The sequence below is a fragment of the Cydia pomonella genome, chromosome 1, assembly GCF_033807575.1.
Source record: "Cydia pomonella isolate Wapato2018A chromosome 1, ilCydPomo1, whole genome shotgun sequence".
Lineage (NCBI taxonomy): Eukaryota > Metazoa > Arthropoda > Insecta > Lepidoptera > Tortricidae > Cydia > Cydia pomonella.
Genome location: NC_084703.1, coordinates 5,839,385 through 5,851,812, shown reverse-complemented (window position 1 = coordinate 5,851,812; position 12,428 = coordinate 5,839,385). Strand labels below are relative to the sequence as shown.

Genomic DNA, 12,428 nt, shown 5'->3' with positions numbered 1-12,428 from the left:
AAGTTTGCTGCAAAGTTTCTACGATCGTTCGAAATATTTCCCTGCGGCCGGGGTGCCATCGTGCGTACAATTGCATTCCTTGACAGCCGATGTGTGACAAAGCGCGTAACAACTCGAGCGTGAGCTGTAGCCCCGATACCATTATCAGTACCCGAAGAACTAAGAAAACACAAGACGCTACTCTCGCGCTCGTTAAAAACATCGTCAGCTGTCACCGATTGCGTCAATACTAGATAAACCTGTTATGTGCCATCAACAAATATTTTATGCCCCAACGGACACAATAGTCCTTATGCAGAAAAAAAAACAGCCAGACAATAATAATGGTAACAAAATAAACTTAAGTTAACAAATTATCGATCTATGGTGATCCGCAAGTTACTGCACTCTTACCTTCGGATAACTCTAAGTCCAATTCAGCTAATTTGTCTCTTATCTCGTCCGGCAACTTTGATATATCAACACTTAAGTCAGCCATCGTGGTAAAACACTGTTTTCACACAAAACAAATAAACTTAGCGAGAACACTTCAAGAGACCATCGTGACACATGGCCATCTTGAATTTCGAACAATTTGTGACTCCGAGTGTACCATAGTATAGAACTGTTAGTCTCCCATTAGAACACTAGAGGGCGTCTGCACCGGGCAAAAGAGGTTTGTTCTCTTTGAGGAAAATCATATTGGTTTACATTTTATCTTTTCGATTCAAATAATTATGGTAAATATTGGTTATTGGAAGCGTATTTTTTTATAATATTGTTGCGGTTTTTAACGTTCATTTTATCGCACACTTTTTTTAAATCATTAATATTTGACACTGTCTATGGTTTTGATATACGATTTAAAGCAGCTTTACACGAAGAATGAATAACATAAAATTGTTGTTCAAAAAATGGTTTGCAAACAATATAATTGGTTATTATTAAACATTATAAATTAAAATGATTTTATAATATAAGCTTCCCATTAAAATCGTTGCCTCGTTATACTTTAATATAAGTTGTACTTTAATATTTTGAAAGCAATTCGAGTTAGTATCATACATACATCTGCGAAGAAATTCAAAGGTGTATGTGAAGTTCCCAATCCGCATTGGGCTAGCGTGGGGACTATAGCCCGAGCCCTCTCGCGCATGAGAGGAGGCCTGTGCCCAGCAGTGGGACGTATATAGGCTAAATTTTTATTATTATTATTAATTCGAGTTAGTAATTTACTATGGGCAGGTAATTAATTTATGTTCAAATGGCCAATCGAAATGATATAATATAAGGTTGTTAATTTTAAGGAGCCCTTTTTTATAGCATGTCAGCTAATAATATAAAAAATAATTAAGTGCTTTGTGTATAGTATAGGAAAATATTCAATTCATTTTTAATCATGTTTACAATACAGATACTCACATTTCTTTCTTTCCAATTGGAAGCTAAAGAAGCCCAGTCCTTTATAGTAACCTAAACCATACAATAGGCGCAAGCCACCTAGATTTATTCAGGCATACCCCCCTGACCTATTCATAAAGCTGGATCCACCCTTACTGGTGTTACATATTTAAGATGATCGAAAAATGATTAAGCAATATGAAGTTTTTAAAGTACCTACGCTGACCCTTCAAGCTAGGTACAAAAAAAAAAACTAACACCAAATTCAACGCAATCAGAAGATTTGTCCGTTATATGGCAAATTTTAAGAACATGTGTAAATACCATAGTTTGTCAGAAATTTTACTTTGTGCATCTTAAATTCTGCTCAACGGAGAGCAGTATTTTGAATCATTCTAGAAAAGGAAGTCATCATGTAACTCTCATATTGTATTACATGACGTTGACGTTGTAGTCTCCTGGAAGATAAATAATACTACGAATAAGTGTTGATGTTCATGGATCCTCCTATCACTGGAATTCTTCTTAAACACATACAAGAAAATAATATGAAACTTTAATAAGAGCTCTACATTTTCTAGTAAAATCATCTTATCTTATATCTATTGTCCATTTCTTATCTTTCCTTATGTTGGTATGCTTTCTAATTGTCATAACTGTTACCTTTCCCGCTCTTTCCTGTGTCCTGTGTTGTCTGTGATGTCCATAACAATAAATGTTTTTTGTTTTAGGTACCTTTATACCATAAATCCTTTTAGCAAACCAAAATTTATCATACACCGAATATGCTTATCGAGCGTGGTACGTCTTGAAACGTTGTCATTGGCAAAATCTCTCCTGCCAAAACTCTCAAGAGGAAAAAGCATTAAAAAAAACTGTTCGTGTGAAGCTGTTTTCCCTATGATGGTATCTCTTTATAGTTGGTTTATAAAATACTATGAGTGCAGAGGGCCTACCGCGAACCACGTTCGACGTGTTGCCTCCCTATCACACTTACGCACGAATTTACAAGTGCGACAGAGAGGCAACACGTCGAACGTGGTTCGCGGTAGGCCCTCAGAGCAGTCCTTGTGTGGTAAGAACACTTAAGAAAAAGCTGGAAGCCCAGAGAGATGGAACGGCCGATGGTTACAAAACTCACAGCTTTAAAACTTATTTTGAATAGCGCAAGAATTTCCAGCTTTGTGACAAACTTACTACACAAGGCCAAGATATTTTTTTTTAATAATCAAATTGTTAAGGCTACATAAACAAGTCTCTCATGTACAACATTTTTTCTGAGTAAATAAATGACCTACAAATATGAATATTATAGGACATTATTACACAAATTGACTAAGTCCCGTAGTAAGTTCATTAAGGCTTGTGTTGTGAGTACTTAGACAACGATATTATTAAATACATAGAAAACGCCCATGACTGAGGAACAAATATTCGTGTTCATCACACAAATAAATGCCCTTACCGGAATAAAAACCCGGGACATTCGGCTTCATAGGCAGGTTCACTAGTTCACTACCCACAAGGCTAGAGCCGTAGTCATGGTCACCTATGTCTGTTGTAATTAAATATTTGTGTATTTTATTTAACCATGGCCCTGCCTTAATATTGAACATGAGTGTAAAAATACTTAACATTAGTCTGTTCTCATTGTCTAATCTATTTACCATAAACAAGGTAATACTTATAGACTACATTGCCATGTATTGTACATGGCAACAATGTTCAAATAAGTTTGTAGCTAGGTGGCGCTGGGTGTTTTCTTCTTCCCGTCATTCACACTTGATAGTTTTTTACTTTTTACATTTCGGTAGTTTAGTTGGCTGTAAAATTATTTTCGTAATGGCTGCCACGCTAAAGTGTAGCTCATTGGTTATGTCATGTATATAAAATCATTATTCTTAAGTGTTACATGTGTAATTCAACAAGTGTTATGAACAATGATCGCATGAAAGGAGTCTTAGTTTCATTCTCGCAGGGACGTTTCTTCTTTCATGTTTCCTTTTTTGGCAATTAAGTTATGGACTCGGCATTTGTGTACTGTATGTAATAAAAACATAATCTATGCGTCGTGAAAAGTGTTCTCTGGGACCATATTGAGTGGAAAGTGTTTCGAGAGAGTTGAAAATGACGGATACGCGTTCGTCGTCTGCGTTGTTCAAGCGCGCGGAGCAGCTGCGGCGATGGGAGGAATCCGACACCAATAAACAGAGCCCGACTCCTAAGCTGGCGTCGAGGATCCAGTTTTCCTCTGGGATCGTGTTCCTGGCGGCGTGCACGGCGGGTGACAAGGACGAGGTGCAGCGTCTTCTAAAAGCGGGAGCCGACATCAACACTGCGAACGTGGACGGGCTGACAGCTCTGCACCAGGTCAGTTTTAGTGCTCCAACACACATCTCAACCCTTCCTGGTCTATGTCGTTTCTAAATACCGTTCTTTGACGGTTGTCGAGAAATACGTAGTTTGACAGGTAGGAAGTTTCAACCTGGAATTCAAATTTTCATCAACGTATACGTTTGCGTGAATGGCGAGGTTTATTGTTACTTCAACCACATACGAAATATCAGTGATGAATTTAATTTTTTGGGACTATTTACAAAGCAACAGGACCTTTCATGCAGGATGATAATATCTCAGTTTTAGTCATAGAAAAGACAGCAATAATTGTTTAAATGTTATGTTGCCAATCCTTTTCCAATTTATTCAAATTATACCAAAAACCTTATGGCTATGAACAACAATATCTGTAATTAAGATGAATGAAAATAGATGCCCTCATAGAGTATATCTATATTTTCTTATCTTTTAAAATGCCATAGATTTCAAGTTAGTGTTGCCAATGCACCAAATAAATGAAAAAAAAAAACAAAAAGTAGACAATATATTTGGTCGGCATCCTTATCATACACAGACAAGATGTTAAACCTCATTCATATGTATGTAATTGTGCCAAGGTTTTAACTTATTTAACCCTTTATCAGGAATGCTGCGATTTTATATGGCAAAAACGGCCCATATAACAATGATTTAAAACTTGATTTCAAAATGACGGGGTTTCTATTTTCCGTACTTTATCATACTCATCTGACCATTAAAGGGTTAAATTGAATTTTTGGCTAATACAATAATTTCCAACTATTATTAGCAATAAAAACTAACAGTCAACAAGTAATTTTTCATTACAAAAGAGCCAGATGGATACTTACGTTGAAATATCAAAATATCTTAACTTTTGTTTAGAAAACATTAATTGCAAGTTTAGTTATTATTCAACTCAGTTTTGAATTATAAATCCAATATAACTAGTTTTGTAATATATGTATGTTATCATTTAAAAAACAGTGCTAATTCCAACTACTCAAGTAATTTGAAACTACCCTCCATTTTTTTTTGTTAGTTTTGTTGCATTTCACAGGAATGCATAGAAAAAGAAAGGTGACTTTGTTACTTAACCAGTTTTACTAGACCATTCCCCTAAAAAATATCTAACCATTATTAATTCTTTATATTTTGGGGTTTAGCCTTTCATTAATAATTTATTAAACTACCTTCAAGAACATAGCAAATAATGTATTATAACCTAATATTTTCTTAACCTTTTCTATGAAACAAGCTTGGTAATGATTAAATCAATTAAATTAAATAAGTATGTTGGTTGGTTATCAGCAGACATAGATATTTGGGGGCAAAATTTATTGAACAAGTCGGGGAGTTTCCATATTAATAAACTTGATTATCAATGCTTTTGTGATGAACTATAGTCTAACTAGCAACCCGCCCAGCTTTGCATGGGTAGTAACACAAAATCTAAATAAATGAAACACCTAAACCATCCTTAAGAATCGCTGTATTGATAGGTGAAAACCATATTAAAATCCGTTCAGTAGTTTTTGAGTTTTTTGCGAACACAGACAGACATGGCAGGGGATTTTGTTTTATTTTGTTATGTCTTGTGAGGTTGGCAGTATATAGCTGCTTGGTAAATTTTCTAAAATTATTTACAGTGCAATAATTCAATTCAATTCAATTAGCCTTTATTAACTGACTCGTTTATTCTGTTATGTTACATTGTCACTGTTTTTAGTTGTCACTAGTTAGGTTGTTAGGGTTTCCATTTCCATTCTTCTCTGTTCCAAATGGTTCTTATTCACTTTGTTGGGAAATCATCCTCCCATCTCATTATTGGGGTCATAATTAAGTGTAACATAAAAAATCTTCTTAATTAGATGGTTTAATTCTGTATGTTGTTCTGTAATATAATGATGATATCGGAAAAAATCACGCTGGCTAAGAGCTTTAGTCGAAAACGCTCTGCCTAATCCGTTTGAGCTATGACAACACAATGTATAGTGGGGTTGTCTCCCTGTCATGGGTCTACATAAAAGTCCACAATCTTGAATGTCTACCTTTTAAGGATAACTTATGTTAATGTTTAAGGAGAAATCATAAATTAAAGTTTCATTTTGAGCCATATAACTTGTATGAAATGTGAGGAACACTATCCGTTAGTTCTAGAATTTTTACCACCTTATGCACTGGAATCGCTTAACTTACCCCCATTATGCAATTCACAAGTAGCCAAAGAGTTAAATAGATTGTTGTGTACTTTAGCAACAGTGGTAATAAATGGCTTATTAGAGTTAACAGACATTTATGAATAACACCACAAATCATTGGCTGAACAACTGTATCACATGCTTTTGTGTTAACATTATTTTAAGATATAATATAAAATAAACATAATACATAGATTAAACAATGACCCCTAAACTAAGCTATAATTTTTTTACTATAAGGTAGGTGAGTACTTTATAGTTTAAAAAAAAACTGACTATAGAGTATGTCTAAGCCAACTTTACATCAACTAGAATAGAACAAAGTGAGGAGTGTCACTATAAACTGTAAATGCCATACAGTGCTTTAGTTAAGTTACTCCTGTAATTTTGAATCCATGAACTGGGAATCACATTGCACAGTCCAATAATTATTGTTTGAAACCAAACACCGCAAATTATAGGTAAATATGACTCACTGGTTTCCTTACTGTGAATAATGTGACCCAAATGCTTTATTTACATCATGCTGTATACAATACATCACTATTAATATGATTAATCGGTCACACAGTCAACTAAGATAAAATATATGGTCACTTTAATGATACATTAATGATATATATACTATGGAGAGGAGTATGACTGGGTATAAATACAGTATAGAATTAGAAACTCGGACCTAAGACAAATTACCCAAGTTATCAACATCTTTAAACGCATTGGCCAACAGAAGTGGAGATAGACCAGGCATATGATGCATGATGAGACGACAAAATTGTACAGTAAGTTATTAGATTGTTACCCAAAAGACAACTCAAAAAGAGGATATCAGCTAACAAGGTGGGAAGATGAACTAAAATTGATAGTGGAACCTAACTAGAGAAGACTTACCCAAGACAGTGGAAATCCTTAGAAGTATTAAACTAATGTTCTAATGTGTAATCTAATGTTCTTAAGAACGGAATAAATAGGCTAAATAAATAATAGTAATTATACAATGACTCCTAAGGAAGTGGACCCCAAACCAAAGGCCCTGGGCGTGCCAATCCATTCCGCGAAAAAAGCCAAATTGTTGAAATATTACCTTGAAAAGATAACGTGCTAGTCAATCAGTGCCAACCGGTCATACTTGCGTATTTTTACATGTAATTAATGTTCCCTCTCTCTTCTTCTTCCTCGCGTTGTCCCGGCATTTTGCCACGGCTTATAGGAGCCTGGGGTCTTGACAACTAATCCCAAGAATTGGCGTAGGCACTAGTTTTTACGAAAGCGACTGCCATCTGACCTTCCAACCCAGAGGATAAACTAGAGGATAAAAGCGACTGGTAAATATTAAATGATATTTCGTACATAAGTTCCGAAAAACTCATTGGTACGAGCCAGGGTTTGAACCCGCGACGTCCGGATTGCAAGTCGCACGCTCTTACCGCTAGGCTACCACCACATGTTCCCACTCTCCCACCGCAAAAATAAATACGCAAATAAATAACAAACAACCACCAAAAGTATAAAATTTGACACGTGTTTCGTCTCTCTACGAGGCATCCTCAGGAAATTGTTGGAATTATATTATTATGCAATTCAGCCCGCGAAATGGAAACCGTACCCTGAATTTAAAATAAATAAATATTTGGGGATAATCTTACACAGATTGACCCAGCCCCAAACTAAGTAAACCTTGTACTATGGGTACTAGGCAACGATATATAAGCATAAATAGATAAATACATAGAAAACATCCACAAGTCAAGAACAAATGTTCGTGATAAACACACAAATAAAAGGCTTTACCAGGATTTGAACCTGCGACCTCCAGCTTTGTAATTAGGGTCGTAAGAACTATTATATAATCTCTGATTAGGGTCACTTCCTACTAGGCCAAGAGGCCGTTTAATTTGGCCCTTCAGTTAAAAACTTTGGAGACCCCAGTCGTAGATTACCCCAGCAGATTACAACCTTGTCTTGCTGAGGTCACAGTAAATGAGATATTATAATGAACGACAGCTTTTTCACAATAGTGGACATTTATCTTCACGATAAGCATATGTCACTTTCTGACATTGCTTGATAGTAAGAGACGGACTCTATCCTGTCGTTATCAAGGAATAAACCTGCAGACTAAATTTTATTTTGACGGTACAAATTTTGGTTTTTCGTGTCACTGAAAAGTACCCTAAGTTTGAAGGGTATTTAGCTGAAGTACACTTGTCGGAGAACTAAATGCTCGTGCTAATGTAACGTTCTAATAAAAAAGGTCATACAAATAAACAATTTAACCTATTTTATTTATGTGACTTTTGTAAAGTATAATTTTTCACAATCCAGCTGCGTATATAAAGACGCGATCAAAATCTTAAACTAATTATATTACGTATTGATCAATGGTACATATATATTGTACCGGCCAATAATACATATGTATTATAAGTTTTTTTTTATATTTGTGAGTGGCTTTCACCTCACTACTTTAGGTAGTCTAGTTGTATTCCTTTGTGCGAGCGATGAGAAAAATTGGTCTCGTGTAATAGTTTTTTCATAGAGGTTTTTTGTTTTAATGTAAGGTCTATTTTTATATTAGAGCTTTTTTAGTCATATGCTGAGTCTCCTATTGTAATTCACAGTATTTCATAGCAGAATTCATCATACATTTGTATAAAATGACTAGTAAAATACGCAAACTACAAACTAACCTATATTGTTTACTCTAGGAGTGGCGCCTAAACACAGTACAATTAAAGTGAAATAAGAAAAACAGTGCAAAAACTGCCTTATTCAAATAGTTTCGTTCAGAAATAAACATTGTGTGTACCCTGTGTTTCGTATCCAATTATATAGAATAACTACCCATTCATAATAGGTACAATAACCAGTCTGATTATACAAGTTTTGTATCCAAATATCTGGCAACCCTGATAGCTTCCGAAGTTTTTCCAATTTTGTATACTTTCTGACGTCTAATCATCACTAGTGAAGATTACGTTTGTATGGAGAAGCGTACTATTTTCCTATTTAAAAACTAGAACCTTGTGCGTTAAGCCGTAGAGGCGTTTTTTGTTGGTCGCACTTCCTGGCGTTTTTACCACTATAAAGCCTAAGTTGTGATTAGTTTCAGTTATTCTTGCTTCTTGCTCGAATAATCGGTTTAAACGGATGAAGTTTGATTAAATGTACCTGTTTATTTATTATCTGGCTGGTCTTGCATATGTCTAGGCAGAGATTTTAAAACACCGTATAAAATTATGAACGTTATTTTGTACTTGTACAGTCAGCCAAACTATTAGCTTAGCACCCCTGCGTACATTTGTATGTATGAAACTCATTAGAACTGAGGTGAAATAGGGTTGTGATGGAAAGGTGCAAGTCCAACATAAGCAGACATTCAATAATGTTGCCTATTCGCATTAATAACGCAACGTTTTTTGGCAGAAACCAATCCCTTCATCGACAAAAGACATTTTATAATAACGGTGAAGGCAGACCATGTATGTAGCATGTGGGGTGATTAGCCTAGAGGTTAACTCCTCAAGTCCCGGTGACCACCAGAAAAGTTACCTTTAAATTACAAGTTTGAACCCGACCGCAGACGACGTATCGTCGCGTTAACATCGTGGCGTCATTTACCTATGTTGCGATTTCAAATTTCAAACCCGATTGCTGAACGGCATTCGAGTTGATTCCGAGTGACATTGAGAGATGCAATACTGATCTGCGGTCGGGCGATAAGTGTTTTCTGCCGCTTGTCGACACGTCACTAACTTCATGTCGCTGACTACGAATGGCGCTTCATAGAAATCCATAGAAACCAGTCGTTTCTCGCTGCCGTCGCCTGTTGTTGGGTTCCAACTTGTACCTTTAGGCCCCATCACAGGCACGATTTTATGTAAAATGTATAAATAGTCAAGTCTCAGCTCCTACGATTTAAAGATTTTTGACTTTTTCTATGGCCGCCATTCGTAGTTTTAAGGAGCTAGACAGATCAAAATCATCAGAATGTATGTATGTGTCACGAAGTCTCCGATTGGGGCGTATTACTATTTAGTTGTAGTAGTACTACTAGTTGTAGCCGCCTAGAGTACGGCCAATACGCATGACGGGGAAACGTGGCAAACAAATCTAGCGAGGCGAAAAAGATTTATGCGCCAGGAAAAATAGCAATATTTATTTAAAAGGAATGGTCTGTCTGCCTGTCTTGCTCAAATACCTCGTGAAATATTGGCAATAAAATATGTCAATTTTGTTTCATCTCTACAAAAAACTTATCACATTCCGCTTTATGTAACTTAACACGAAAAGTGTATTGTTATCAGTACCAATATCGTCAATATAACTAACCACGGACTTTGTACTATCGCTATAAGGTTTAGGAATGGTCAGCTAAGTGTCAACGGTACACGAAGACTTAGCATTTAGGTAACATCTGTGCGTTTCGCTTCCGCACCGAATCAGAATGCGGCACCGCCGTGACGCGGGAATAGCTAGATTGTCGCGACGTCACAGTACGGATTTAGCCTGACCGTCTGCCGTACTACCCACCTAATTTTAAACGGCGGAAAAACTTAGGACTGTGTACTGGGCATACGACCTTTTGAAAGTGAGGAATGCTCTCGGATAACCTTTGCTGCCGGCGAGATATTAGCCAAAAGGAAATCTCTTTGACTATGCGATTGGACAAGGTTTTGGGTCAATTGTCGATAGCGTTACTGGTTTGAAAAAGGCAAGTATTTCGTAGTGTGACTGGCGTATTACGTGCGTAATTGTAAAAGACGGATAACCGTGGGCTGATAATCTGCGCGGCATACGTTGTATTCGAAAAGAAACAACTCTCATAACCTTTGGTGTATTTTACCAATAACCAACAAATATTTTTACCTGTATTTAGTTCAAACACTTCGCTTCTGGTATTGTGTCAAGCCCGCCTGAAAAAAAACATTGCTTCCCCATTTTCGTCATGTTAAAACACCGGAAAATTTTCGGATTTCCTTGACCCACCCACCGCACAAGCCTTTTTGAGCTTACTGTGGGACAATCTCCGTATTAATGTCCTATAATATTTATTTACTTTCTGCTTTTCGCTTATGCTACGACCGCCCAGGCACTGCCTGCGTGTTTAAAAAAATATATATGTGTTTTTATTTTATGTATTGAGTTGGACCATGCTAACTAACGTTTTTGATATTTCAATCCCGTGTTAATAAGTCGTTTATAATGAAACTCCCTCACTTTGTTCTATTTAAGTCGATGTAACGTTAGCTTAGATTATGAACTAACCCGTTTTGACGTGGTGGCTTAACATTATAAATACGAAACACAAACTTTTTTCAAAATAATGACAATATATTGAACTATTTGTGAAAGTAAGTATCACATTAGGTTAGGTTAAACGAGAAGGTCAAAAGCCGCCATAATTCTCGAGGTTTCTTCGACTAATCAGTCAGTCAGTGCCCTGCTACGACGTTAAGAAAGCGTTTTTCAGTCTTGACTTCGGAATCTCCAGTATAACTTGGTCTCTATATTCCTAACGACCATATGTAATCATAGAACATTTGTTCTTCGGTTTCACACACACTCGGTGCTAACAACACTGACTATCGGTAGCCCTTATGCCTTTAAAATAAGGTTTAGGTACATTCAGTTATTCTTGTTTGTGTTGATTATGGTCCGAATAACCCCTGAAGTAACGAATCTTAATAGATGTAATTAATGCGATCCATGAGGCAGAGGAGTGATACAACTCTAGCGATGATGTCGTCTGTTTACAATATAATAAGTTTGAAAAGGACGACAAAGAATATTTTTTTATTGTGTTGGTAATTCAATGGCATTAAATGTTTATACATTATGTTTATTATCCATACATTCCATTAACTGAAAATTAGAGTTTTTATATTGAATTTAACACGTATTAACTAAGGGCAAATACCAGGAAAAAAACTCACAGAAACTAGATGTAATTGCAAGGCAGATTAACCACCAGTGTTGGCCGAAACGTTGATGCAATTAACCATTATTGGCTACTAACCATTATAAATTGAACCGTAAACTGTAACCGTCCGCTACGGTCTACGGTTCACTTATATTTAGACTGGTTAATGGTTAATTGCAATTAACGTTCGGCCAACACTGTTAACCACAACCTTATAAGGTTAAAGTTGGGTCGATAGAAAGAAATCACCAAAACATATCTAATTTTCATTTATTTGCCATTCTATATCCTTTATTATTAATTATAATTGTCACCTATATAACTAGTGATAGAGCAGACAAGCAAAATTTAAATCAAAAGTATATATTCATAGTAATAGAGATTAAAAGTAATAACCCCCTATATTTACCATCGCAAGTTTCGCGCGGCGCGCCATATCTTTTGTTTCCTTCTAATTTCTTGGTTCTTGTAGTGTCAGTTAACAGTATGTACGATGGTTCGTTTGGACATGGATGTAATTCTAATTTCCCTGCATATAAAACGGGAGTAGGCCGCACGATCCCATCTGT

The 12,428-nt window shown here is 36.1% G+C and overlaps 2 protein-coding genes across 11 annotated transcripts in view; one reads left to right on the top strand and one right to left on the bottom strand.

Moving 5' to 3' along the window:
• Positions 1-614, bottom strand: part of LOC133521769 (disco-interacting protein 2) — a 122,400-nt gene extending 121,786 nt beyond the window's left edge. For 2 of the 3 annotated variants that reach the window (XM_061856869.1, XM_061856951.1), the window contains exon 1: positions 394-614. In XM_061856869.1, the coding sequence (XP_061712853.1) occupies positions 394-478 (85 nt within the window). In that variant the 5' untranslated portion in view covers positions 479-614. The remainder of the gene's footprint in view (positions 1-393) is intronic. The other variant, XM_061857025.1, reaches the window with a different exon arrangement.
• Positions 615-2,931: 2,317 nt separating this feature from the next.
• Positions 2,932-12,428, top strand: part of LOC133521332 (protein phosphatase 1 regulatory subunit 12B) — a 102,479-nt gene continuing 92,982 nt past the window's right edge. For 2 of the 8 annotated variants that reach the window (XM_061856792.1, XM_061856357.1), the window contains exon 1: positions 2,947-3,750. In XM_061856792.1, coding sequence (XP_061712776.1) covers positions 3,508-3,750 — 243 coding nt within the window. In that variant the 5' untranslated portion in view covers positions 2,947-3,507. Of the gene's footprint in view, positions 3,751-12,428 lie in introns of all 8 variants that reach the window. The other 6 variants (XM_061856674.1, XM_061856278.1, XM_061856431.1 and 3 more) reach the window with 6 other exon arrangements.